The 27,902-nt window shown below is 51.0% G+C and overlaps 1 protein-coding gene across 1 annotated transcript in view; it reads left to right on the plus strand.

Annotated features, from left to right (window-relative positions):
• Window positions 1-27,902, plus strand: part of LOC140404121 (meiosis inhibitor protein 1-like) — a 221,306-nt gene that overhangs the window by 128,814 nt on the left and 64,590 nt on the right. Inside the window, exons 7-8 of the mRNA XM_072492540.1 lie at window positions 12,724-12,797; window positions 15,795-15,854. Of these exons, the coding sequence (XP_072348641.1) occupies window positions 12,724-12,797; window positions 15,795-15,854 (134 nt within the window). The remainder of the gene's footprint in view (window positions 1-12,723; window positions 12,798-15,794; window positions 15,855-27,902) is intronic.

A 27,902-nucleotide genomic window follows, 5' to 3' on the forward strand; every position in this document is an offset into this window, starting at 1 on the left:
ATTCAGCATTACCATGGAAAAGGACAGAGATAACACAGGAGTAAAAATTTAGAACTGGGGGAAGGCACATTTTGCAGAAATGAGAAGCGACTTGGCCGAGATGGACTGGCCAACACTGCTAGAGAACAAATCAGTGGAAAACCAGTGGGAAGCACTAAAAAGTGAGATCCTAAATGCAGAAAGTAGACATGCCCCCCCCAAGGAATAAGAGTGGTCTTCCCCTGGTTGTCTAGAAGAATACAGGGGAAGATCAAACAGAAAAAGAAAGCGTACAATAGGCACAAAGAATTCATAGCGACATGAACCCTGGTTCAATTCCGGCTTTCGGTCACTGTGGAGTTTATACGTTCACCCTGTGTTTGCGTGGGTTTCCTCCGGGTGCTCTGGTTCCCTCTAACAGTCCAAGGATGAGCAGGTTAGGTGGATTGGCCATACTAAATCGCTCATTAGTGTCCAAAAGATTAGGTAGGTGGGGTCATTGGATTATAGGGATTGGGTGGGTCGTGGGCCTAGGTAGGGTGTTCTTTCAGAGGGTCGGTGGAAACTCAATCAGCTGAATAGCCTCCTTCTACACTGTAGTGATTCTGTGATTCTATTCTAACTAAGCACTGCAGAGAGCCTAAATGAGTATAGGAATTGAAGGGATGAAGTAAAAAAGGAAATAAGGAAATCAAGGAGAGGTCATGAAAATAGATAAGCAAGTAAAGTTAAAGAGAACCCAAGAGGTTTTTCAAATATATATGATGAAAGGTTAGTTAAGGAAAAAGTGGGGCATATCAGAGATGAAGAAGGGAAGTTGTGTGCAGATACAGATGCTTTTGGAAGGGTTGTAAATGAATATTTTATATCCGTATTTACAAAGGAAATGGAAGATTCAGATGCAGTAGTACAGGAGGAACACTGTGATACATTGGATAGGATAATCATAAAGGAAGTACTCGAAGGATTGAAATCCTTGAAAGTTGATAAGTCGCCAAGGTCAGATGAAATGTTTCCGAGGCTACTGAAGGATGCCAGGGAGGAGTTAGCAGATGTTCTGAGGATGATTTTCCAATCCTCACTAGATACAGCGAGGTTCCGGAGGACTAGAGAAATGCAAACGTGGTTCCGTTGTTTAAAAAGGGATCAAAGGAAATGCCAAACATTTATAGGCTAGTTCATCTTACATCGATGATGGGCAAATTAGTAGAATCAATCCTGAGAGATAGGATTAACTGTCACATAGAAAGGCATGGACTAGTCAGGGATGATCAGCATGCATTTGTTAAAGGAAGATCTTAGCTCACAAATTTGATTGAATTCTTTGAGGAAGTGACAAGAAGGGTTGATGCAGGTGGTGCAGTGGATGTGGTGTACATGGATTTTAGCAAGGCGTTTGACAAGGTCCCACATGGCAGATTGGTCAAAAAAAGTAAAAGCCCATGAGATACAGGGCAATGTGGCAAAATGGCTGAAAAGTTAGCTTAGTAACTGGAAACAAAGGGTCGATGGATGCCTTTGCAAATGGAAAACTGTTTCAAGTAGTGTGTATTGGGACCCTTACTGTTTGTGCTATATGTTAATGATTTGGATGTGAATGTGGGGGCACGATTGGGAAATTTGCAGACGACACAAAGATTGTCTGAATGATGGACAGTGTAGAGGATAGCTATAATCTCCAGAATGATATAGATGTGTTGGTGGAGTGGGCAATAAAGTGGCAGATGAAATTTAACACAGAAGTGTGAGGTCATACATTTAGGGGGGTCAAACAGTTATACGGAATACGCAGTTATGGGCGCACGGTAGCACTGTTGCTTCATGTTGCCAGGGACCCGGATTCAATTTCTGGCTTGGGTCACTCTCTGTGCGGAGTCTGCACGTTCCGTGGGTTTCCTCCGGGTGCTTCGGTTCCTCCCAAAAGTCCCGAAAGACGTGCTTGTTAGGTGAATTGGACATTCTGAATTCTCCCTCTGTGTACCCGAACAGGCGCCGGAATGTGGCGACTAGGGGATTTTCACAGCAACTTCATTGCAGTGTAAGCCTACTTGTGACACTAATAAAGATTATAAAAGATTGCAATAAATGGGAATATACTAAGAGGAGTAGATGAAATGAGAGATCTTGGCGTACAAGTACACAGGTCCCGAAAGGCAGCAGTTCAAGTAGACATTGTTGTTAAGACAGCATATGTAATGCTGTCCTCCATTGGCAGAGGTATAGAATATAAAAGTTAGGATATAATGTTGGAATTGTATAAAACACTGGTGAGGCCACAACAGGAGCATTCTGTGGAGTTCTGGTCACCACATTACCGGGTGCTAGGGCTAGAAAAGTGTAGCTACGAGGAGAGATTGGATAGGTCAGGGTTATTTTCGTGGAATAAAGAGGGGTGACTTGACTGAATTGTACAAAATTATGAGGGAAAGTGATTGAGTGGACAGGATAAAATTATTTCCCTTGGTGGAGATTCTAGAATAGATTCAAGATAAGTGGCAGAAGGTGTAGAGGGGACATGAGGAAGATCTTTTTTATGCAGAGGATAGTGGGTGTCTGTATTTTGCTTCCTGAGTTGGTGGTGGAGGCAGAGACCCTAAACTCTTTTTAAAAAGTACCTGGATCTGCCCTTAAGTGCTGTAAGATACAGGGATATGGACCGGATGCAGGAAGGTGGGAGTAGGAAGGGCACCTGGGTGTCCTTGGGCTGGCATGGACAAGATGGGTTGAATAGCCTCCTGTTCTGTAACTTTTCTATGGTTCTATATTTGTGCTTGTCTTCTCAGTGGAAGTTGTAAATTTCATACCAGAAATAGAAGGTGAGCCAAGAGTGAGAGTTTGGAACTCGCTGCCTGAAAGGGTGGTGGAGGCAGAGGCCTTCTAACATTAAAGAAGTATTTAGATATGTGCTTGCGATCCCAGGGCATACAAGGAGGTTATGACGGAACTGTATAACACATTGGTTAGGCCACAGTTGGACATTGTGTGCAGGTTTGGAATCCACATTACAAGAGGGATGTGATAGCACTGGAAAGGGTGTAGAGGAAATTTACCAGGATGTTGTCTGGGTTGGAGAGTTTTAGCGATGAAAAGAGATTGGATAGACTGCAGTTATTTTCCTTGGAGCAGAGGAGACTAAGGGGGGACATGATTGAGATGGATTAAAATTATGAGGGGCATAGATAGAGGAGTCAGGAAGAAACCTTTCCCCTTGGTGATGGGATCAGTGACCACAGGGCACAGTTTTAAGGTAAGGGACAGAAGGGTTAGAGGGAATGTGAGGAAACACCTTTTCACCCAGAGGATGGTGGGAGTTTGGAACTCGCTGCAAAGTAGCTACAGAGATAGTGGGTGCGCTGGTTACGATTTTCTAAAATTACGTAGTTTCTAGTAGGGTCCTTTGAGGGGAGTAAAGTAAGAAGTCTTACAACACCAGGTTAAAGTCCAACAGGTTTGTTTCGAAGTCACTAGCTTTCGGAGCGCTGCTCCTTCCTCAGGTGAATGAAGAGGTATGTTCCAGAAACATATATATCGACAGATTCAAAGATGCCAGACAATGCTTGGAATGCGAACATTAGCAGGTGATTAAATCTTTACAGATCCAGAGATGGGGTAACCCCAGGTTAAAGAGGTGTGAATTGTGTGATGCCAGGACAGTTGGTAGGATTTCGCAGGCCAGATGGTGGGGGATGAATGTAATGCGACATGAATCCCAGGTCCCGGTTGAGGCAGCACTCATGTGTGCGGAACTTGGCTATAAGCTTCTGCTCGGCGATTCTGCGTTGTTGCGCGTCCTGAAGGCCGCCTTGGAAAACGCTTACCCGGAGATCAGAGGCTGAATGCCCTTGAGTGGAGACAGCGGCATAGTGGTATTGTCACTGGACTAATAATCAAGAAGGCAGGGTAATGCTCTGGGGATCTGGGTTCAAATCCCACCACAGCAGATGGAGAAATTTGAATTCCATAACAAATCTGGAATGGAAAGTCTAATGATGACCATGAAATTGTCGATTGTCGAAAAAATCCACCTGGTTCACTAATGTCCTTTAGGGAAGGAAATCTGCCGCCCTTACCCAGTCTGGCCTACATGTAATTCCAGATCCACAGCAATGTAATTAATTCTTAAATGGCCCAGCAAACTACTCAGTTCAAGGGCAATAACAGGGGCTGGTTTAGCACACTGGGCTAAATAGCTGGCTTGTAATGCAGAACAAGGCAGCAGCACGGGTTCAATTCCCGTACCAGCCTCCCCGATCAGGTGCCGGAATGTGGCAACTAGGGGCTTTTCAGAGTAACTTCATTGAAGCCTACTTGTGACAATAAGCGATTATTATTATGATTATTATTATTAATTAGGGATAGACAATAAATGTTGGCCCATCCAGCGACACTCGCATCTGTGAATGAATTTTAAAAAGTTGGAAGCTAGCGAATATAACATTGCTTTTCAAGAAAGGGTGGAGGGAAAAATAGGGAACTGCAAGCCAGTTAGCCGATTTACATCAGTCATTGAGAAAATGTTGGAATCTGTTATGACAATGTGCTTTGAAAATCACAAAAAGAATATGATCAGACAAAGTCAACATAGTTTAATGAAAGGGAATTCATGTTTGACAAATTTATTAGAGTTTTTTGAGGATGTAACTAGCGGAATAGATAAAGGGGAGCCAGTAAATGTAGTATACTTGGATTTCGAAAAGACATTCAGTAAGTTGCCACACAAAAGATCAATAAACAAGTTAAGGCCTCATGGATTTGGGGGCATGGATGTGACATGGATGGAGGATTGGTTAACTGACGGGAAGCAGAGTGTCGGGTAAATGGGGCATTATCAAGTTGGCAGGCTACATGTAGCCATCTGGGATGGCCACTTACAGCCAGGGACAGAGAAACCCGCAAAGCCTAGCGGGTAAAATCAACAAAGCAAGATTCAGGCAGGCTCAGAGCCTGAAATGTATATTTGCAAGCAAGGAGCCCAGACGGTATCGAAACTCCGACCAATTAGCATTTTAATGGGGCCGATTAGCATTTGATGGCCCATCTCCACCAATACAAAGAACTGGTACTTGAGCGACCGGTACAGTCCAAGACAGTTCAGCGCCACTCCCTGTTCTAGGGAAGCGGAAACAACAGGATCAGTGACCACTTGAGATACGCCCAGCCATTCAGGCACCCGCCCATTTATTGGTTAGAAATCGAACATAGTGATCGGGGATCACCCAATTAGTGGGGTCCAAACTGAAGGACCGCCCAAAAGAGCGCGAAAACCCCCAAGTCTAAGAAGAGAGTCCTCCATATGTTCGTCCTCTCTTGGACCTGGCGCCCCGGCTACGTCTGTTTCCAAGTGCAGCACCACCAGAAGCAAGTCCAAGTTCAACACTCGCTGCCAGGCGGATGAGTCTAGCTGAGTAGCAGTTATTTCTACAGACTCGATAGATCCAGAATCAAACAGCGGCCACTGTTCCTCTGACCTAAGCCGGGTGCCTGAAGTTAAGTACAGATTGTCTTAGTCGATACGTGTAGTTAACTGGTAGTGTTTATGTTGCATGACTAATTGTGTGTAAATAAAGTACCCATGACCTTGAACTAACTAACTGGTGTTTGGCTCTTTGATCGATAGCCGGTTGAACCTTGTGGTGGTATCATTTGATATCTGGCGACTCTGAGCATTGGAATATAGATATCAAAAGAAAGGAGGGCAAACTCACTGATTGCCGTAGTTCGAACAGAGCCACAGAAAAGGCAACAACAACTACTGGAATGCAGCAGAATAAGTGCTGGGGCCTCAGCTATTTACAATCTATAGTGTCTTAGGTGGAGAGACAGAAAGTAAGGTAGAAAGTAAGTTTGCGGATGAAGGTTGGTGGGAATGCAAGATGTGAGAAGGACACATAGGCTGCAAAGAGAGAGACAGGTTAAGTGAGTGGGCAATAAGGTGGTAGAGTGAGTATAATGTGCGGGAGTGTGAAGTTATTCATATTGGTTGTAAGAATAGAAAAACAAAACATTTTTAAAGGCTTAAAATTTATAAATGTTGATGTTTAGGGGGACTTGGGGGTACTTATAGAAGCAACACAGAAAATTATCATTCAGATACAGCGAGCAGGGGCTTCTGGTTGCGGCTATGCAGAGCTAAGTCGCACGTTCGGCAGCTCCCGCTAGAAACGGACTTTTGGACTCATTAGAGCCAGTAACGGCGCTTGCTTGACGTTTCCCGGTGTGGGAAGGAGATAGCAACATTCCCCCGATAGTGTATGGATTGGACCAGGAGTGGGGCGATCAAAAAAGTGGCAGTGAAGCAAAAGAAGGTGCGAGGGAGGAAGACCAAGATGGCGGCGGGTGGAGACCAGGCAGTGTGGATCAGTGGGCGCAGGAGCAGCAGGAGTTTCTTCAGCGCTGCTTTAGGGAGCTGAAAGCGGATCTGCTGGAGCCGATGAAGGCGTCAATCGATAAGCTGCTGGAGATCCAGACGGCAAAAGGGGCGGCGATCCGGGAGGTCCGGCAAAAGGTCTCTGAGAACGAAGATGAGATCCTAGGCCTAGCGGTGAAGGTGGAAGCGCACGAGGCGCTCCATAAAAAATGGCAGGAGAGGTTCGAGGAGCTGGAGAACCGGTCGAGGGGGAAGTGTCTGCGGATCCTGGGCCTCCCGGAGGGACTGGAGGGGTCGGACGTGGGGGCCTACATGGTCACCATGCTGAATTCGAGGGAGCGGGGTCCATCAAGTGCTGGCGAGGAGGCCCAAGCCCAACGAGCCGCCGCGGGCGGTGGTGGTGCGGTTCCACAGGTTTGCTGATCGGGAGTGCGTGCTAAGGTGGGCCAAAAAGGAGCGGAGCAGCAGGTGGGAGAATGCGGCGGTCCGGATCTACCAAGATTGGAGCTCGGAGGTGGCGAAGAAGAGGGCCGGGTAGAATCGGGCGAAGGCGGTGCTGCACAGTAGGGGGGTGAAGTTTGGCATGCTGCAGCCGGCGGGTCTATGGGTCACCTATAAGGACCAACATCATTATTTTGAGTCCCTGGAGGAGGCAAGGGCCTCTGTCCAAGCCGAAAAATTGGAATCGGACTGAGGGTCAGGGGCGGGGGGCCGTGGTGAAGGGATGGTTAGGGATTGTTGTGTTGTATTTTGAGGGGGGGTTCTTTGTTCGTTGTTGGTTCTTTGTTTTTTGTGGGTTGGTTGGGCACTGTTTCGGTTGGGTCCGCCCTTGTAGGGGGCAGGTAAACGGCTTCATAGAATCATAGAATCTACAGTGCAGAAGGAGGCCATTCGGCCCATCGAGTCTGCACTGGCTCTTGGAAAGAGTACCCTACCCAAGGTCAACACCTCCACCCTATCCCCATAATCCTGTAACCCCACCCAACACTAAGCGCAATTTTGGACACGAAGTACAATTTATCATGGCCAATCCACCTAACCTGCACATCTTTGGACTGTGGGAGGAAACCGGAGCACCCGGAGGAAACCCACGCACACACGGGGAGGAAGTGCAGACTCCGCACAGACAGTGACCCAAGCTGGAATCGAACCTGGGACCCTGGAGCTGTGAAGCAATTGTGCTACCGTGCTTGGGGGGGTTGATGGCCGGCAGGTTGGATGGGGCCCCGCGGGGGGTGGGGGGGGTGTTGAGGCCTGAGTTGGCGGCAAGGGGACCGGGCCTGAAAAGGGAGCTGCGCCAGAGGAGGCGGGGCCGGGCGAGTGGAAAGCGAGGGCTTTTTCCCGTGCTAAGGGCTGAAGGGGGCGGGGCCAGAGCTGGGAAGCACGAGCTTTTTCCTGCGCTGGGAGTGGAAGGGGGAGGGGGAGAGCCTGCTGGTGGGCAATGGGGGTGGGTGGGGATGTTCCACACTGGGAGGGGTCGAGGGAGTGGCTGGGGTCAGCAGGAATCGGCTGACTTACGGGAGTGCAATGGAGGGAGCAATGCAGCTGAGGGGGGCCTAGCTGGGGGTGGGGGGGTGGGGGGAGAGAACCGGGTTGCTGCTGGAATGGCCAAGGGGGAGCTGGAGTCGGTAGAGGAGGTCAGGGCGGAGGTCTGCCGCTGTGGGGAGCGGGCCGTGCGGGGGGCGCGGGCACGTGGCTGGCTTAGGAGGGGATATGGCTTGTCGGCGGGGGAGGGGGGCGGGTAGCCCCGGCGGGGGAGGGGGGCGGGTAGCCCCCTGATCCGGCTGATAACCTGGAACATAAGGGGACTGAACGGGCCGGTCAAACGGACCCGGGTGTTCGCGCTCCTGTAGGGGTTGAAGGCAGATGTGGCCATGCTTCAGGAGACGCACCTGAGGGTGGCGGATCAGGTAAGGTTGAGAAAGGGGTGGGTAGGCCAGGTGTTTCATTCGGGGTTGGATGGAAAAAAATCGGGAGGTGGCGATCTTGGTGGGGAAGAGAGGCGTCGAGCATCGTGGCAGACAATGGCGGTAGGTATGTGAAGGTAAGTGGCAAGCTGCAGGGGGATCGGGTGGTGTTGGTCAATGTATACGCCCCGAATTGGGACATGCGGGCTTCATGCGGTGTATGTTAGGCCGGATTCCGGACCTGGAGACAGGGGGACTGATAATGGGGGGGGGGGATTTCAATACGGTGCTGGACCCGGCACTAGATCGCTCCAGGTCTAGAACGGGTTGGAGGCCGGCAGCGGCCAAGGTTCATGGACCAGATGGGAGGGGTGGACCCATGGAGGTTTGCAAGGCCAGGGGCCAGGGAATTCTCATTCTTCTCCCATGTCCACAAGGCCTATTCCCGGATTGACTTCTTTGTTATGAGTAGGGCGCTGATTCCGAGAGTGGAAGATACTGAGTACTCGACGATAGCCATTTCCGATCACGCTCCGCATTGGGTAGACCTCGAGCTGGGGGAGGAGAGGGACCAGCGCCCGCTGTGGCGCTTAGAGGTGGGGTTTCTGTCGGACGAGGAGGTGAGCGGGCGGGTTCGAGAGGTACCTGGAGGCTAAAGACAATGGGGAGGTCCAGGGGGGGGTGGTCTGGGAGGCGCTGAAGGCGGTGGTCAGGGGAGAGCTGATCTCCATTAGGGCCCATCAGGAGAGGAGGGAGAAGAGAGAGAAGGAGAAGCTGGTGGGGGGAGATGGTGAGGATGGACAGGAGGTACGCGGAGGTCCCGGAGGATGGACTGCTTAGGGAGCGGCGCAGCCTCCAGGCCGAATTCGATCTGTTGACCACCAGGAAGGCGGAGGCGCAGTGGAGGAAGGCGCAGGGGGCGGTATATGAATATGGAGAAAAGGCGAGCCGGATGCTGGCGCACCAGCTTCGGAAGCGAGAGGCAGCTAGGAGATCGGGGGAGTTAAGAATGGGGGAGGGAGCATGGTGCAAAGTGGGGTGGGTATCAATGGGGTCTTCAGGGACTTCTACGAGGAACTGTATCGTTCGAGCCCCCACTGGAGGAGGGAGGGATGGGTCGCTTTTTGGACCGGTTGAGATTCCCGAGGGTGGAAGAGGGGCAGGTGACGGGGCTGGGGGTGTTGGTTGGGCTGGAGGAGTTGGTCAAAGGGATAGGAAGCATGCAGGCGGGGAAGGCACCGGGGCCAGATGGGTTCCCGGTCGAATTTTATAAGAAGTATGTGGACCTGCTGGGCCCTCTGTTGGTAAGGACCTTTAACGAGGCAAGGGAAAGATGTCTCGGGCGCTGATCTCCTTGATCCTGAAGCAGGACAAGGATCCACTACAATGTGGGTCATACAGGCCGATCTCACTCCTAAATGTAGATGCAAAGTTGTAGGCGAAGATTTTAGCCACGAGGATAGAGGATTGTGTGCCGCAGGTCATTCATGAGGATCAGGGTTCGTGAAAGGGAGACAGCTGAATACGAATGTATGGAGGCTCTTGAATGTTATAATGATGCCGGCGGTGGAAGGGGAGGCGGAGATAGTGGAGGCGATGGATGCGGAGAAGGCCTTTGATAGGGTAGAGTGAGGGTACCTGTGGGAGGTGCTGAAAAGGTTTGGGTTTGGGGAGGGATTTGTCAGGTGGGTTAAGTTGCTGTATGAGGCCCCGGTGGCGAGTGTGGCCACGAAGAGAAGGAGGTCAGAGTATTTTTGGTTACTCCGGGGGACGAGGCAGGGGTGTCCACTGTCCCCCCGCTCTTTGCTTTGGCGATTGAGCCCCTGGCCATGGCATTGAGGGAGTCGAGGAATTGGCGGGGGCTGGTGCGGGGTGGGGAGGAACATCGGGTGTCGCTCTGTGCGGACGATTTGCTGTTATATGTGGCGGACCCGGTGGGGGGGAATGCCGGAGGTGATGAGGATTCTCAGGGAGTTTGGGGATTTCTCCGGGTACAATCTCAATATGGGGAAGAGTGAGTTGTTCGTTGTTCACCCAGGGGACCAGGAGAGCGGGATTGGTGAGCTCCCACTAAAAAGGGCGGAGAGGAGTTTCAGGTACCAGGGGGTCCAGGTGGCGAGGTGTTGGGGGGCCCTGCATAAGTTTAACTTCATGAGACTGGTGGAGCGAATGGAGGAGGAGTTTAAGAGTTGGGATGTGCTGCCACTCTCCCTGGCGGGTAGAGTGTAGTCAGTTAAAATGACGGTGCTCCCGAGATTTTTGTTCCTGTTCCAGTGCCTCCCCATCCTGATCCCTAAGGCCTTCTTCAGGCGGGTTAATAGGAGCATTATGGGGTTTGTGTGGGTGCAGAAGACCCCGAGAGTGAGAAGGGTGCGGTGCAGGGATAGGGGGGTGGTTGGCGCTGCCTAACCTCTGTTGGTATTATTGGGCCGCCAACATGGCGATGGTGCATAAGTGGTGATGGAGGGGGGGCAGCATAGAAGAGGCTGGAGATGGCGTCCTGTGTGGGCACGAGCCTGGAGGCGCTGGTGACGGCGCCGCTGCCGCTGCCTCCAACGAGGCATACCATGAGCCCGGTGGTGGCGGCTACCCTCAAAATTTGGGGGCAATGGAGACGTCACAGGGGGGAGGAGGTGGGGGCCTCGGTGTATTCCCCGATACGGGGGAACCACCGGTTTGTCCTGGGGAGGATGGACGGAGGGTCCCTGAGCTGGCACAGGGCAGTTATTAGAAGGATGGGGGACCTGTTTGTGGACGGGAAGTTCGCGGGCCTGGGTGAGCTGGAGAAGTTCGGGCTCCCCCTGGGGAACACCTTCAGATATCTGCAGGTAAGGGCGTTTGTTCAGCGGCAGGTGGTGGAGTTCCCACTGTTGCCGCCACGCAGGGTCCAGGACAGGGTGCTGTCGGGGCTGTGGGTTGGAGAGGGGAGGATCTCGGCAACGTATCAGGTGATGCAGGAGGAGGAGGAGGCCTCGGTGGAGGAGCTAAAGGGTAAGTGGGAGGAGGAGTTGGGTGAGGAAATTGACGAGGAGACGTAGGCGGATGCCCTGGGGAGAGTGAACTCTTCCTCTTGCTGGGGGCTCGCAATATTTGGGGTGGCAGAGGAGCCGGGAGTGCAGGAGGCGAAAGAGGCCGGTGTTCTGGCCTTTGCGTCCCTGGTAGCCCGGCGAAGGATTCTTCTTCAGTGGAAGGATGCGAGGCCCCCAAGCGTAGAAGCCTGGATTAATGACATGGCAGGGTTCATCAAGCTGGAGAGGATAAAGTTTGCCTTGCGAGGATCTGTGCAAGGGTTCTTCAGGCGGTGGCAACCGCTCTTAGACTTCCTGGCAGAGCGTTAGGAGATGGTCAGCAGCAACTCGGGGGGGGGGGGGGGGTTGGTTCTTTTTTCTTGAGTGGGCGTGTATATTTGCTTTTGTGTTGATGATGGCTGTTAATTTATTATTTATGTATTTGGGGGGGGGGGGGGGCGTTCTTTTTTTTCTGTATTTTGTTGTTCATATTTTGTGAAAATTTGAATAAAAATTATTTTTTAAAAAAAGATCCAGCGAGCAGTTAGGATGGTAAATGGCATGTTGACCTTTACTGTATGAGAATTGAAGTATAAGAATAAGATAATCTTACTACTAATTATACAATTTGGTGAGACTACACATGAAGTACTGTGTGCAGCTTTAATCTCCATGTCCAGGTAAGAATGCACTTGATTTGGAGATGGTCCAGTGAAAGTTTACTGGATTGGACTGGGTGATGAGAGGGTTGTCTTATGAGGAAAGGCTGAGGAAATAAAGTCTATGCTCTATAGAGTTTAGAAGAAAGAGGACTGATTTTATCAAAGCATACAGATTCTGAAAGGATAACAAGAAGGTTGTTTCCCCTGGCTGGGGAACCTAGAACATGAGAACACAGTCACGGGAGGGGGGTGCGATTGCGGATCTTTGCAATTCTTCAACTCAAGAAGATTGCAATTACTCCATAGTTGGGTATATTTAAAGCTGATATAGGCAGATGTTTGGTCTCTCCTGGAACAAGGGATATGTTGAAGTGTGTGGGAGGAAGGAAACTGAAGCAGAAGATCAAGCGTGAGCGAATTGAATGGCAGACCAGGCTCAATGAGCCAAGTGATCTACTTCTGTTCCTATTTGTTATTGTGTTCTTACTAAAAATAAACAAACATCCTTGTGGTGGTATGTATTAGGGGTAATACGGTACACCAGGAATGCCGAGGAGCTATTGGAGGACAGATGCTGGATCCCGATTGGATCCTCCACCTACTGGGCTGCATAGATAGGAGGGGTATAAGAACCTGGGTTTAATCCCCGCAGCAGGATTCTGTGACTGAGCTGCTGGGGCACGTGTCTGAACAAGTCTGCTCAATAAAGCCTCGATTGAAGTTCTTTACGTCTCGCCTCGTGTGTGATCGATGGTGCTACAATCCTTTAACACACCTTTGTTCTTTTCACGTAAATATAGGGCTCCTGAAACATCTCCTGCAGTTTAGACAGTTTGTGACTGTTATGATGGGTTCATTTGGGACAGAAGAAGTTGTCCCTGAGGATGAAGCAATTTCTCAAGGTATGGTACCACAAAGCCTTTACATACAGGGTGACTGGGGAAAATAACATGAACAATGACAGAAAAAAAAGACCTTCTGGTCTTTTTAGCCTGTGCTACAGAACTATGATGTCTTTTGCATCAAAATATGTATACTCTCCACCTTGCCCGAAAACCATGTGATCTTATGGAAGTGGTGAAATAAGATCAAAATCTGAGGCCAGTTTATAGAGTAATTCAACTGCCTTAATTGATTGAAACTAGTCTAGTAGGTCACATTGATTTCAAGTCTTGTTGTACCTACCATTTTTACGTGTTAAATGCACCCCATTCAGAAACAGGTCCTGCTCCCACTGGAAGAAATTCTGTGTTCGCTGCATGAGCCAGCAGCCTGTTCCATTTTCCTTGGGAAAAGCACCTCTTCAAATGCAGTCTAGTTCTGGCCTTTTATAACTTGAAATTGTGATCCTTAGTCCTCCCTAACCTTTAAGTGACAAAATATGTCCACATAAACAAAGTTTGTGCTTATTGTCTTATTGTCCTGTACATTTGGTCAAATCATCTATAAGTCCCCACAGTGCAGAAGGAGACCATTGGCCCATCGAGTCTTCCCTGACCCACTGAAAGAGTACCCTATCAAGGCCCATGCCCCCACCCTATCCCTGTAGCCCAGTAACCACACCTAACCTTTTGGATACTAAGGGGCAATTTATCATGGCCAATCCACCTAACCTGCACATCTTTGGAGCACCGGGAGGAAACCCACGCGGACGCGGGGAGAATGTGCAAACTCCATGCAGTGACCCAAGGCTGGGATTGAACTCAGGTTCCTAGCACTGTGAGGCAGCAGTTCTAACTGCTGTGCTGCCCACTATGTTTCTCTAAAATGTAGGGTCCCACTTATTTGAGCTTTTCTTGATAAACGAGGTGCTTAAAACTGGAAATTAATCTAATGGCCATTATTGGCACTTTTTCCCAAGCCTCAGTATCACCCAGGAAGGACACCAAAAATAGACACAGCAGTCTACCTGAGGCCTAGTTATTGTTTTTTTACAAAGACAGTATGGCATTCCTGTTGAAAACTCTATTACGAAGGAGAGGGCAAACTAAGATCTAGTTTTCCCTAAGAGTGTAGTCCAATAGCCTAAACAGTATGAGTATAATCTGTGATGATCCTTGGATAAAGGAAGGGCATGGATGCAGTTTAAGACAAGAAGTTTAAATTCTAATGCATTAGAGGATAGTGAGTGAGGTGATAAGTCTGAAAGGACCGGAGTTATAGATGAATGGGGATAAATGAGAGACTACGGATTGGTGTGGATTTTTAATCAGAAGAACAGAGTGCCAGTAATGCTGCAGTGTAGGCATTCAAAACACTTAATGGAGAAGAAAATGATGCTGAATAAAATGTTGAGAGTTGACTGAAGGCATGATTGTCGAGGGAGGTTTGAGCAGGTGTTTCAATATGAATAGTGGTTCGTGGTAGCAAGGCAGAGGGGTTTAGAAAATGATGTGGAGATGCTGCCGTTGGACTGGGGTGGGCACAGTAAGAAATCTTACAACACCAGGTTAAAGTCCAACAGGTTTGGAAATGATAGCAGGGCTAATCCAACTAAAGGCTTTGCTAAAGCTGGAGGGAGGAAAACACAGGAAACCAACATCACAAGAACAGAAGGTGACTGCTGGCACATGAGATTGGAGTCGCAAAGATTTGAGACTGAGTTTTACCTCTTTCCCCACCTCCACCCTGACCATGGGGGATAAAATTAGGCATAAGAGCCATGGTAGTCGCACCATGCCTGTCACCTGTTTGCTCACTTGTGGGCTAATTGATGCCCTTAAGTGGTCGGTTAATGGCCGACCACCTTACCACCACTAGGGTTTTTCTCTAGCAGGGGAACACCACGCCAATTGTCCAGGCTGTTCCGTGAAACCTGATTGGGCCAGGGCTGATGGGTGTTCAGGCACCCAAGGTATTCTTCTCCCATCTCCCTGCGTTTCTCCTACCCCTCCACCCTGTTAATCCTCCACCCCACCTCGCCAAAGTCTGCCAGCCTAGCCTGGGAAAGACCCTGACATAACCCCGGGTTCAGTCGGCATCTTCTGTTCAGATTGGATGCCGCCCCATCTTTGGCCATTGTTTCCAGTGAAGCTTCTGGGACAAGAGATTGCGACATTTGATTGGCCAGCAGCTCTTGGAGGCAGGATGTACTTTCTGATGGGCACAGAGTTCCCGCCTCAAGCCAATTAAAATGGCCACGGAGTGCGCCAGCCAAGCACAGTGTGGCCTGCCCCCAATATTATATCAAGGACAAGGGAGTTTGCGCCCTGTATAAAATTCACTGGAGCAAGAGGGTCAATTAGGCAAAGAGAATGATAAGTGGGCAAATCTCAAATCTTAGTTTGGGATAGAACTAGGAGTTTGTGAAGATTGGAGTGTAGGTAGTGGTGTTCAAGGCCAGTTGAAAGTGGCACTGCTAACTCCCAGGTTTTTTTCAGAATCTGCCAAGATTATATAGCAATGCAATGCACAGGCCAACTGACCATTAGGAGAATATCAACATGTGTCACTGAGATGGTTTCACAAATTAAAAATGTTGGAAGTCTGCGAAATTCTGAGGAAAATGTTTTTCAGAATTCTCTCTTAAATTGGATCTTTACAAATTAATTTGAAGTGAGGGATGTACATAACACTGAGAACTGATTGTTATTTGCTTCGGAAATCTTCTCAAAACCAAGGACTAGGGTCAGATATAAGATGCAAAAGGGACGTTATTTTTATTATTGTTATGACCATAGCGGATATCAATTGCGAAGCAAACCAAATCCCAAAGGCGTCAAGGGTGACACGGTAAGTGATTAGCACTGTGGCTTCACAGCGCCAGGGTCCCAGGTTCGATTCCCGGCTTGGGTCACTGTCTGTGCGGAGTCTGCACGTTCTCCCCGTGTCTGCGTGGGTTTCCTCCGGGTGCTCCGGTTTCCTCCCACAGTCCAAAGACGTGCAGGTTAGTTGGATTGGCCATGCTAAATTGCCCTTAGTGTCCAAAAAGGTTAGGAGGGGTTATTGGGTTACGGGGATAGGGTGGAAGTGAGGGCCCAAGTGGGTCGGTGCACACTCAATGGGCCGAATGGCCTCCTTCTGCACTGTATGTTTTATGTTCTATACTTGTTATTTGTATTCAGAAACCTAGTAGAAAAGTATTTTAAAAAAAATTTAGAGTACCCAATTACTTTTTTCCAATTACGGGGTAATTTAGTGTGGCCAATCCACCTAATCTACACATCTTTGGATTGTGGTAGTGAAACCCACGCAGACAAGGGGAGAATGTGCAAACTCTGCATAGTCAGTGACCTGGGGCTGGGATCGAACCTGGGTTCTCGGCGCCATTGGCAGCAGTGCTAACCACTGGGCTACCGTGCTGCCCTTAAATAATAGAAAAGTATTGATCTCAGCAGAAATAAGTCCAGTAACACGTGGGATTATAAATTCATAAAATATAGGAGCAAAATTAGGCCCTTTGGCCCTTCGAGTCTGCTCCGCCATTCTATCATGGCTGATATGTTCCTCATCTGTTACCTACAATGTTACAGACCAAGAGCTGAATTACAAAATCAGCCAGAGCATCTCCTCCCTAGAATACATGACCTAGGAGCAGGAGTGGGCAATTTAGCCTCCCGAGACTAACATCCTCAATGTGATCATGGCTGATCCCATCCTGGCCTCAACTCCACTGTCCTGCCCGTCCTCCATCTCCTTTCAACCCATTACCAATTAAAAATCTGTCTAACTCCTCCTTAAAATTACTCACTGTCCTAGCATCCACCGCACTCTGGGGGAGCGAATTCCGCAGATTCACAACCCTTTGCGAGAAGTAGTGTTTCCTCAAATCTGTTTTAAATTTGCTATCTCGTATTCTAAGATTATGACCTCTCGTTTTAGAATGCCCCACAAGAGGAAGCATCTGCTCCATGTCTACTTTATCCATACCTTTTAGCATTGTAAACCTGTGGTAATACCAGGTATTGCAGTACCTGAGAGGTGGATGCCCATTGGCTAGACCTAGGAGTCTACCATTGGCCAACGTACGTAGCTCCGCCCTGAGAGGCGGGGTACAAGAACCAATGCCGTCCCAGCAGCCTTCACTTTCTGTATCGAAGCTGCTGGGTACAGTTCTAGCTGATTAAAGCCGATTAGTATGACTCTCCTTGTCTCACGAGTAATTGATTGTGCATCAATTTAATCAGCTATTACTTCTGAAAGGATGGACCTCCGCATCAAGCCGGAATGCCTTCAGCTCAGTCCCCACGCAGACAACTCCGCTGCTATCTTCAAGCGCTGGCTGGTGTGTTTTAAGAGCTTCGTCGACATGGCCGCCGACACCCCCACGGAAAGGCAGAAAATGCACCTTCTACGCTCCCGAGTCAGCCCTGCAATCTACCCTCTGATCGAGGAGGCGGAGAATTATGCTGCAGCTATCGAGCTGCTAGAAGGACATTACATCCGTCCTCTGAACCAGGTCTACGCCCGTCACCTGTTGGCAACTAGTAGGCAGAGCCCTGAAGAAACACTGGAAGACTTCTATCGTGCTCTACTAGTGCTGGGCCGGAACTGCGGCTGCCCACCAGTCACGGGCAACGAGCACACGGAACTTTTAATTCGGGACGCTTTCGTGGCAGGTATGTCTTTCCCCGACATCCGCAGAAGGCTCCTTGAAATGGACACGCTGAGCCTCACGGAGGCACGGGCCCTGGCAGGGTCAATGGACGTTGCGTACAAAAACGCACTGGCTTTTGCTCCCGGGCGCACGGCACCCCCCTGGGCTGCGTGGCACCCCGTCACGGCAGCCCCCCCAGACTTTCCCACTAACCCCGCAGGCCTGCGCCGCTACATGGCCCGTTTTCACCGCCGGCCAACGCTGCTTCTTCTGTGGCCAAGCGAATCATCCCCGCGCGCGCTGCCCAGCCCGTACCGCCACCTGCAAAGGGTGCAGCAAGAAAGGCCACTATGTCGCGGTCTGCCAGGCTCGCGCCGTGGCAGCGGTCGCCAGCGACTATCGGCAGCCTTTGTTCCAGGTCCTGGCAGTCCAAGGCCCACTGTCGCCCTCCTATCCCCAGGCAACATGCGATCCACGGGCGCGGCCATTTTGCCCCTCGGCCACCATGCTGGATGGGTGGGCGCCGCCATTTTGTCCCTCGCCGACGCCATCTTCTGCATCCCCGGAATCCATGTGTGACCCGTGGCTGACGCCATCTTGGATGGGGCCTCAAGTCCCCAGCACTGCCGACTCCACACTGCCTGACCAGAACTCCCCCTTGCTGCAGCTGGCCTCCGTTACCCTGGACCGGCCTCAAGCCCCCAGCACCGCCGACTCCACGCTGCCTGACCAGAACTCCCCCTTGCTACAGCTGGCCTCCGTTACCCGGGACCGGCCTCAGCCCTCCAGCACTGCCGACTCCACGCTGCCTGACCAGACCTTCCCCTTGCTGCAGCTGGCCTCCGTGACCCTGGACCAGAGTCGGCCCTGGACGCTAGCGAAAGCAACCACAATGATCGCCATCAACGGTCACGTGATGTCGTGCCTGATCGACTCCGGGAGCATGGAAAGCTTCGTCCACCCCGACACGGTAAGGCGCTGTTCTCTTGTCACCCATCCCATAAACCAACGGATCTCCCTGGCCTCCGGGTCACACGCGGTGGAGATAAAGGGGTTCTGCCTAGCGAACGTCCCTGTCCAAGGCAGGGAATTCCGCAATTTCCGCCTGTACGTTCTGCCGCACCTCTGCGCAGCCACCCTTCTTGGGCTGGATTTCCAGTGCCACCTACTAAGCCTGACCTTTAAATTTGGCAGCCCTATACCCCCCTTACTGTCTGCGGCCTCGCGACCCTTAAGGTTGACCGGCCTTCCCTGTTTGCGAACCTCACCCCGGATTGCAAACCCATCGCCACCAGGAGCAGACGGTACAGTGCCCAGGACCGGACCTTCATCAGGTCCGTGGTCCAAAGGCTGCTGAAGGAAGGGGTAATCGAAGCAAGCAACAGCCCCTGGAGGGCTCAAGTAGTGGTGGTAAAGACCGGGGAGAAACATAGGATGGTCATCTACTATAGCCAGACCACCAACCGGTTTACGCAGCTGGACGCATACCCTCTCCCCCGTATAGCCGACCTGGTAAACAGGATTGCGCAATACAAGGTCTTCTCCACGGTGGATCTCAAGTCTGCCTACCACCAGCTGCCCCTCCGTCATGGGGACCGCCAGTACACTGCCTTCGAAGCAGATGGGCGGCTCTATCACTTTTTAAGGGTTCCCTTCGGTGTCACGAACGGGGTCTCGGTCTTCCAGAGTGAGATGGACCGAATGGTTGACCGGTACGGCTTACGCGCAACGTTCCGTATCTTGATAACGTCACCATCTGCGGCCATGACCAGCAGGACCACGACACCAACCTCCGAAAATTTCTCCAGACCGCGAATCTCCTTAATCTGACCTACAATAAGGATCTACAGAAGACCTACAGAAGACAACATGGGACACAACCGACAGAATACCCTTCGTCGTCCAGTACTTCCCCGGAGCGGAGAAACTACGTCATCTTCTTCACAGCCTTCAACATGTCATTGATGACGATGAACATCTTGCCAAGGTCATCCCCACAACCCCACTACTTGCCTTCAAACAACCGCGCAACCTCAAACGAACCATTGTTTGCAGCAAACTACCCAGTCTTCAGAACAGCGACCACGACACCACACAACCCTGTCATGGCAATCTCTGCAAGACGTGCAAGATCATCGACATGGATACCACTATTACACGTGAGAACACCACCCACCAGGTACGCGGTACATACTCGTGCGACTCGGCCAACGTTGTCTACCTCATACGCTGCAGGAAAGAATGTCCCGAAGCGTGGTACATTGGCGAGACCATGCAGACGCTGCGACAACGAATGAACGGACATCGCGCAACAATCACCAGGCAGGAATGTTCCCTTCCAGTCGGGGAACACTTCAGCAGTCAAGGGCATTCAGCCTCTGATCTCCGGGTAAGCGTTCTCCAAGGCGGCCTTCAGGACCCGCGACAACGCAGAATCGCCGAGTAGAAACTTATTGCCAAGTTCCGCACACATGAGTGCGGCCTCAACCGGGACCTGGGATTCATGTCGCATTACATTCATCCCCCACCATCTGGCCTGCGAAATCCTACCAACTGTCCTGGCTTGGTACAATTCACACCTCTTTAACCTGGGGTTACCCCATCTCTGGATCTGTAAAGATTTAATCACCTGCTAATGCTCGCATTCCAAGCATTGTGTGGCATCTTTGAATTTGTCTATATATGTGTTTCTGGAACAGACCTCTTCATTCACCTGAGGAAGGAGCAGCGCTCCGAAAGCTAGTGACATCGAAACAAACCTGTTGGACTTTAACCTGGTGTTGTAAGACTTCGTACTGTGCTCACCTCAGTCCAACGCCGGCATCTCCACATCATGGCTACCAACGACACCGCAAACCGCCGGCTCAAAGTGGAGAGGATCTCCAGGAAGATCGCGCATATAGACACTGACATTAAGTTTCTACAAAGATGCAAGAAAGCAGACAAGATCCCGAAAGGGCTACAGATCACAAACCCACTCAAGTCGACCTACAACACAGACTTCGCTGAGAGACTCTGCCGTTGCACCTCTCACACTCCTCAACCACCTCGTACACCAGCTCTACAGCAGACGACGCAACCTGGAAACCAAGATAGAGGCCATATTCTCAACTTGCGCTCAGGATGCAGCAGACCAGCTGCGGAACACCGCCAAACAGATGAGACAACAATACTATGCCACCTATATGCATACCAAGAACAGAAAGCTTGAGAAACTTGGCATCACCACCGGCAGCAACCAAGCCACCCCCGGTGTCACAGTAGAAAACAATACAGGGAAATCTATTGTCAACTTGTCAGACTACACCCTTCAACCAGATGAAATCGAAGTCCTCAGCAGAGGGCTCAATTTCTGCACCACCACCAAAATGGACCCCATCAGTCTCGCGGCAGACACGGAGGAATTCATCAGGCGAATGAGGCTCCGGGAATTCTTCCACAGACCCCAAGAGGCCAACAGCGAACCCAAGCAGACTACCAATGAACCGGAACAGCAGACCGAGAGATCTGCGGTGCGGCAACCGAAGAGGAAAGAGTCGAATTGGACCCCTCCGGAAGGCCGCTGCCTTAGACTCGACATGTATGCTCAAGCCGTCAGGAGTCGCGTCAATGCCAGATTCATCAGTCGCATTCACAAGACAGCCCCGAACGTCACCCAAGCACAACGCAATGCCATCCGCGCTCTCAAGACCAACCACAGCATCGTCATCAAACCAGCAGACAAAGGGGGGGCCACTGTCGTACTGAACAGAACGGACTACTGCAAAGAAGTATACCGACAACTGAACAACCAAGAACACTACAGACAGTTACCCGCAGATCCGACCAAGGAACACATCCGCCAACTTAACAGACTGATCAAGACCTTGGATCCAGATCTTCAGAGCACCCTACGTGCTCTCATCCCACGTACTCCCCGTATTGGAGATCTCTACTGCCTCCCGAAAATACATAAGGCCAACACACCAGGCCGCCCTATCATTTCAGGCAATGGGACCCTGTGTGAGAACCTCTCTGGCTACATCGAGGGCATCTTGAAACCCATCGTACAAGGTACACCCAGCTTCTGTCGCGACACGACGGACTTCCTACAGAAACTCAGCACCCACGGACCAGTTGAACCAGGAACATTCCTCGTCACAATGGACGTCTCGGCACTCTACACCAGCATCCCCCATGACGACGGCATTGCTGCAACAGCCTCAGTACTCAACACCGACAACTGCCAATCTCCAGACGCAATTCTGCAACTCATCCGCTTCATTCTGGATCACAACGTCTTCACCTTCGACAACAAGTTCTTCATCCAGACGCACGGAACAGCCATGGGGACCAAATTCGCACCCCAATACGCCAACATCTTCATGCACAAGTTTGAACAGGACCTACTCACCGCACAGGACCTTCAACCGATGTTATACACCAGATACATCGATGACATTTTTCTCCTTTGGACCCACGGCGAAGAATCACTGAAACGACTACACGATGACATTAATAAGTTCCATCCAACCATCAGACTCACCATGGACTACTCTCCAAAATCAGTTGCATTCTTGGACACACTGGTCTCCATCAAGGACGGTCACCTCAGCACTTCGCTTTACCGCAAACCTACGGATAACCTCATGATGCTCCACTTCTCCAGCTTCCACCCTAAACACATTAAAGAAGCCATCCCCTATGGACAAGCGCTCCGTATACACAGGATCTGCTCAGACGAGGAGGAGCGTAACAGACATCTACAGACGTTGAAAGATGCCCTCGTACAAACGGGATATGGCACTCGACTCATCGATCAACAGTTCCAACGCGCCACAGCGAAAAACCGGACCGACCTCCTCAGAAGACAAACATGGGACACAACCGACAGAATACCCTTCGTCGTCCAGTACTTCCCCGGAGCGGAGAAACTACGTCATCTTCTTCACAGCCTTCAACACGTCATTGATGACGATGAACATCTTGCCAAGGTCATCCCCACACCCCCACTACTTGCCTTCAAACAACCGCGCAACCTCAAACGAACCATTGTTTGCAGCAAACTACCCAGTCTTCAGAACAGCGACCACGACACCACACAACCCTGTCATGGCAATCTCTGCAAGTCGTGCCAGATCATCGACATGGATACCACTATTACACGTGAGAACACCACCCACCAGGTACGCGGTACATACTCGTGCGACTCGGCCAACGTTGTCTACCTCATACGCTGCAGGAAAGGATGTCCCGAAGCGTGGTACATTGGCGAGACCATGCAGACGCTGCGACAACGAATGAACGGACATCGCGCAACAATCACCAGGCAGGAATGTTCCCTACCAGTCGGGGAACACTTCAGCAGTCAAGGGCATTCAGCCTCTGATCTCCAGGTAAGCGTTCTCCAAGGCGGCCTTCAGGACCCGCGACAACGCAGAATCGCCGAGCAGAAACTTATAGCCAAGTTCCGCACACATGAGTGCGGCCTCAACCGGGACCTGGGATTCATGTCGCGTTACATTCATCCCCCACCATCTGGCCTGCGAAATCCTACCAACTGTCCTGGCTTGGTACAATTCACACCTCTTTAACCTGGGGTTACCCCATCTCTGGATCTGTAAAGATTTAATCACCTGCTAATGCTCGCATTCCAAGCATTGTGTGGCATCTTTGAATTTGTCTATATATGTGTTTCTGGAACAGACCTCTTCATTCACCTGAGGAAGGAGCAGCGCTCCGAAAGCTAGTGACATCGAAACAAACCTGTTGGACTTTAACCTGGTGTTGTAAGACTTCGTACTGTGCTCACCCCAGTCCAACGCCGGCATCTCCACATCATGGCTACAATAAGGAGAAATGCGTGTTTAGCACCGACCGTCTAGCCATCCTAGGCTACGTAGTGCGAAATGGAGTCATAGGCCCCAACCCTGAACGCATGCGCCCCCTCATGGAGTTCCCCCTCCCTCACTGCCCCAAGGCCCTAAAGCGCTGCCTCGGCTTCTTTAGCTATTATGCACAATGGGTCCCTAATTACGCAGACAAGGCTCGACCCCTGATCCAGTGCACAACCTTCCCCCTGTCAACGGAGGCCCGCCAGGCCTTCTGTCGCATCAAAGCGGACATCGCAAAAGCCACGATTCGCGCCATCGACGAGTCCCTCCCCTTCCAGGTCGAGAGCGATGGGTCCGACGTAGCTCTGGCGGCCACCCTCAACCAAGCGGGCAGGCCCGTGGCTTTCTTCTCCCGCGCTCTCCATACTTCCGAAATTCGCCACTCCTCGGTCGAAAAGGAGGCCCAGGCCATAGTAGAACCTGTGCGACACTGGAGGCATTAGCTGGTCGGCAGGAGATTCACTCTCCTCACGGACCAACGGTCGGTGGCCTTCATGTTCGATAATGCACAGCGGGGAAAGATTAAGAACGACAAGATCTTACGGTGGAGGATAGAACTCTCCACCTACAATAACGAGATCTTGTACCATCCCGGGAAGCTGAACGAGTCTCCTAATGCCCTGTCCCACGGCACTTGTGCCACCGCACAAGTAGACCGCCTCCGAGCCCTCCACGAGGACCTCTGCCACCCGGGGGTCACTCGTTTCTTTCATTTCGTTATGACCCGCAACCTGCCCTACTCCATCGAGGAGGTCAGGACAGTCACCAGGGACTGCCGAATCTGCGCGGAGTGCAAACCGCACTTCTACCGGCCAGAGAGAGCGCATCTGATAAAGGCTTCCCGCCCCTTTGAACGCCTCAGCATGGATTTCAGGGGCCCTCTCGCCTCCACTGACCGCAACACGTATTTCCTGAACATGATTGACGAACACTCCCGGTTCCCATTCGTCATCCCCTGCCTGGACATGACCACGACCACCGTCATCAAGGCCCTCCAGGGTATTTTTACACTGTTCGGTTTCCCCGCATACATTCACAGTGATAGGGGGTCCTCCTTTATGAGCGACGAATTGCGTCAATTCCTGCTCAGCAAAGGCATCGCCTCCAGCAGGACGACCAGTTACAACCCCCGGGGAAATGGGCAAGTAGAGTGGGAGAACGGAACGGTCTGGAAGACCGTCCTGCTGGCCCTTCGGTCCAGGAATCTCCCAGTCTCCTGCTGGCAAGAAGTTCTCCCAGTGGCACTTCACTCCATTCGGTCGCTGCTATGTACTACCACAAACCAGACACCTCACGAACGTCTCCTTGTTTTCCTCAGGAAGTCCTCCTCCGGGACCTCGCTCCCAACCTGGCTAGCGACACCCGGACCCGTCCTGATGCGAAAACATGTGAGGGCGCACAAGTCGGACCCGTTGGTCGAGAGGGTCCACCTGCTGCATGCCAACCCCCAGTACGCCTACGTGACGTTTCCCGACGGCCGCCAAGACACGGTCTCCCTTCGGGACCTGGCGCCCGCCGGAGCCCCACGCGCACCCGCACCATTGCCCCCACCTCCACACCCCCCGCAGCACCTGACCGGAGGGTCAGTAATGCCGCTACCCCTACCCGGCGCCGAACGAGCACCGAAGCCCCCTACAGGCGCCCCTCCACCCTGGCCACTTTTCGCCCCAACAGCGCCGCCTAGGAGTGACGAAGCTGCCAGGGAGGAAGACACCACGTTCCCGGAGCCACAACCGCCGGGTCCCCCACCAGGATCATCGCCGAAGCCCAGACGTTCCAGAAGGACGACCAGGCCACCCGACCATCTGATTGCTGCACCTTAAAACACTAAAAACTATCTCTGTTACCCTCGACATCACGGTACCTCAATACCTGGTCCTACCATGCAAAAGGCGACAGTAACGCTGGCCAGCGCCCCGCTGGGTTCTTTTTAACAGGGGGTGAATGTGGTAATACCAGGTATTGCAGTACCTGAGAGGTGGATGCCCATTGGCTAGACCTAGGAGGCTACCATTGGCCAACGTACGTAGTTCCGCCCTAAGAGGCGGGGTATAAGAACCAATGCCGTCCCAGCAGCCTTCACTTTCTGTATCGAAGCTGCTGGGTACAGTTCTAGCTGATTAAAGCCAATTAGTATGACTCTCCTTGTCTCACGAGTAATTGATTATGCATCAATACCTCAATTTGATCTCCCCTCATTCACCTAAACTCTCGAGAGTATAGGCCTAAACTGTTCAATCTCTCCTCATACGACAAACCCCTCGGGCGCAATTCTCCGCTCCCGCGCCGGCTGGGAGAATTGCCTGGGTCGCCAGATTTTTCCGCGACGCCGGTCCGACGCCCTCCCGCGATTCTCCCAAGCAGCGAGAATGCCCCGTCGAGATCCGTGCGGCGCAGGCCGGAGAATCGTCGGAGACACCCAAAATAGAGATTCTCCGGCACCTCTGCTATTCTCAGGCCCGGATGGGCCGAGCGGCAAGCCCAAAATGGCGGGTTCCCCCCGGCGCCGTCCACACCTGGTCGCTGCCGGCGGAAATAGCGCAGGAACGCTGGGGGGGGCGGCCTGCGGGGGGGGGGGAGGGGGGATCCTGCACCGGGGGGGCCTCAAATGGGATGTGGCCCGCGATCGGTGCCCACCGATCGTCGGGCTGTCCTCTCTGAAGGAGGACCTCCTTTCTTCCGCAGCCCCGCAAGATCCGTCTTGCATCCTCTTGCGGGGCGGACTCGGAGAGGACGGCAACCGCGCATGTGCGGGTTGGCACCGGCCAACCCATGCATGCGCGGGTGATGCCAGTTATGTGGCGCCGGCCGCGTCATGTATGTGGCGCCGCCTTTACGCGGCGCCAAGGCCTGGCGCGTGTAAATGACACGGCGCCGCTCCTAGCCCATTATTGGGCCCTGAATCGGTTGGGATAGGGGCCGTTTTGCGCCGTCGTGAACCTCGACGGTGTTCACGACGGCGCGAACACTCTGCCTCCATTTCGGAGAATCCCACCCCCTATCTCTGGAATCAAGTAGAACCTCCTCTGAACTGCCTCCAATGCCACTACATCTTTCCTCAAATAAGGGGACCAAGACTGTGCACAATTCTCCAGGTGCAGTCTTACCAATGCCTTGTGTAGTTGCAACAACACTTCCTTCTCTTTATACTAAATTCCTTTTGCTATAAATGCCAACATTCCATTTGCATTCCTTATTATCTGCTGCACCTGCATGCTCGTTTTCTGTGACTCATGCACGAGTACACCCAGATCCCTCTACATCAGAGCACCCAAAATCTCTCCCCATTTTGATAATAAGTTGCCTTTCCATTTTTTCAACCAAAATGCATGACCTCACACTTATCCACATTAAACTCCATCTGCCACATTTTAGCCCACTCTCCTGACCTATCTATAACCATTTTGTAAGGTTCTTATTTCCTCATTGCAACTTACTGTCCCACCTATTTTAGAGTCATCTGTGAATTTGGCTATAGAACCTTCTATTTTTATCCCTGTAGCCAAGTCGTTAATATAGATTGTAAATAGCTGGGGCCCAATGACCGAACCCTGTGGCACCCAACTAGTTACATCTTGCCATCCAGAAAAGACCCATTTATCCCGACTCTCTGTCTCCTCTTCGTCAGCCAGTCTTCTATCCAAGCTAATAAGTTACCTGATTCAAACTTCACCTTCTCCCAGCCCAGAGCTGTTTTCATCAGGAGGTCTTGCTCACACGGACAGCAACAAATCCTCTCAACATTGTTCCTTAAATATCCTTTTTCTCTTTCATCTACAATTCCATTGTCCTCAGCACTTCTTTGAACTCAACTTTTCCAAAATAAAAAATCTTTCCTGTCTTCCTTTCATCCCCACTTTTGGGTCAAATAATATTGAATAACCTTCCCTTGTTTACTTAGGAACAGTTGCAAGTTGTAAAAGCTTTTTACCTCACTTTAAAATTTAACAGCTGATAAACCAGGTCCCTAATGGAAATTCTTAATCTTTATGTATTTACTTAGAAAAACATTTGACCATAACTTCATTACAAATGCATGCATTTAGCACCTTCTCATCTCTCAATTCTTCAGACAAACTGACACCATTTAACCTATTCCCAACTTAATTAAATCATTTACACACAGCCTTCTTTACAGAATAACACAATATCCCCCCCAAAATATATTTTTAAATCCATTTTCACAAAGTTGGATACAGAACTGGCTTGGGCACAGAAGACAATGGGTATCAATAGAAGGGTTCTTTTCTGAATGGAAGGCTGCGACTAGCGGCATTCCACAGGTATCAGCTCTGGGGCCTTTGTTATTAGTGGTGTATATAAATGATTTGGAACAAAATTTGGCTGATCTGATTTGTAAGTTCGCAGATGACACAAAAATTGGTGGAGTTGGTGATAGTTAAGAGGATTGTCAGAGGATACAGCAGGATATAAACTGGTTGGAGTCTTAGGCGGAGAAATGGCAGATAGAGTTTAAGTGTGAGATAATGCACTTTGGAAGGTCCAATGCAATTAGGGATTACACAATAAATGATAGAACACTTGCGAGAACTGACAGGCAGAGAGATCT

This window comes from Scyliorhinus torazame, chromosome 29 (genome assembly GCF_047496885.1).
Source record: "Scyliorhinus torazame isolate Kashiwa2021f chromosome 29, sScyTor2.1, whole genome shotgun sequence".
NCBI lineage: Eukaryota > Metazoa > Chordata > Chondrichthyes > Carcharhiniformes > Scyliorhinidae > Scyliorhinus > Scyliorhinus torazame.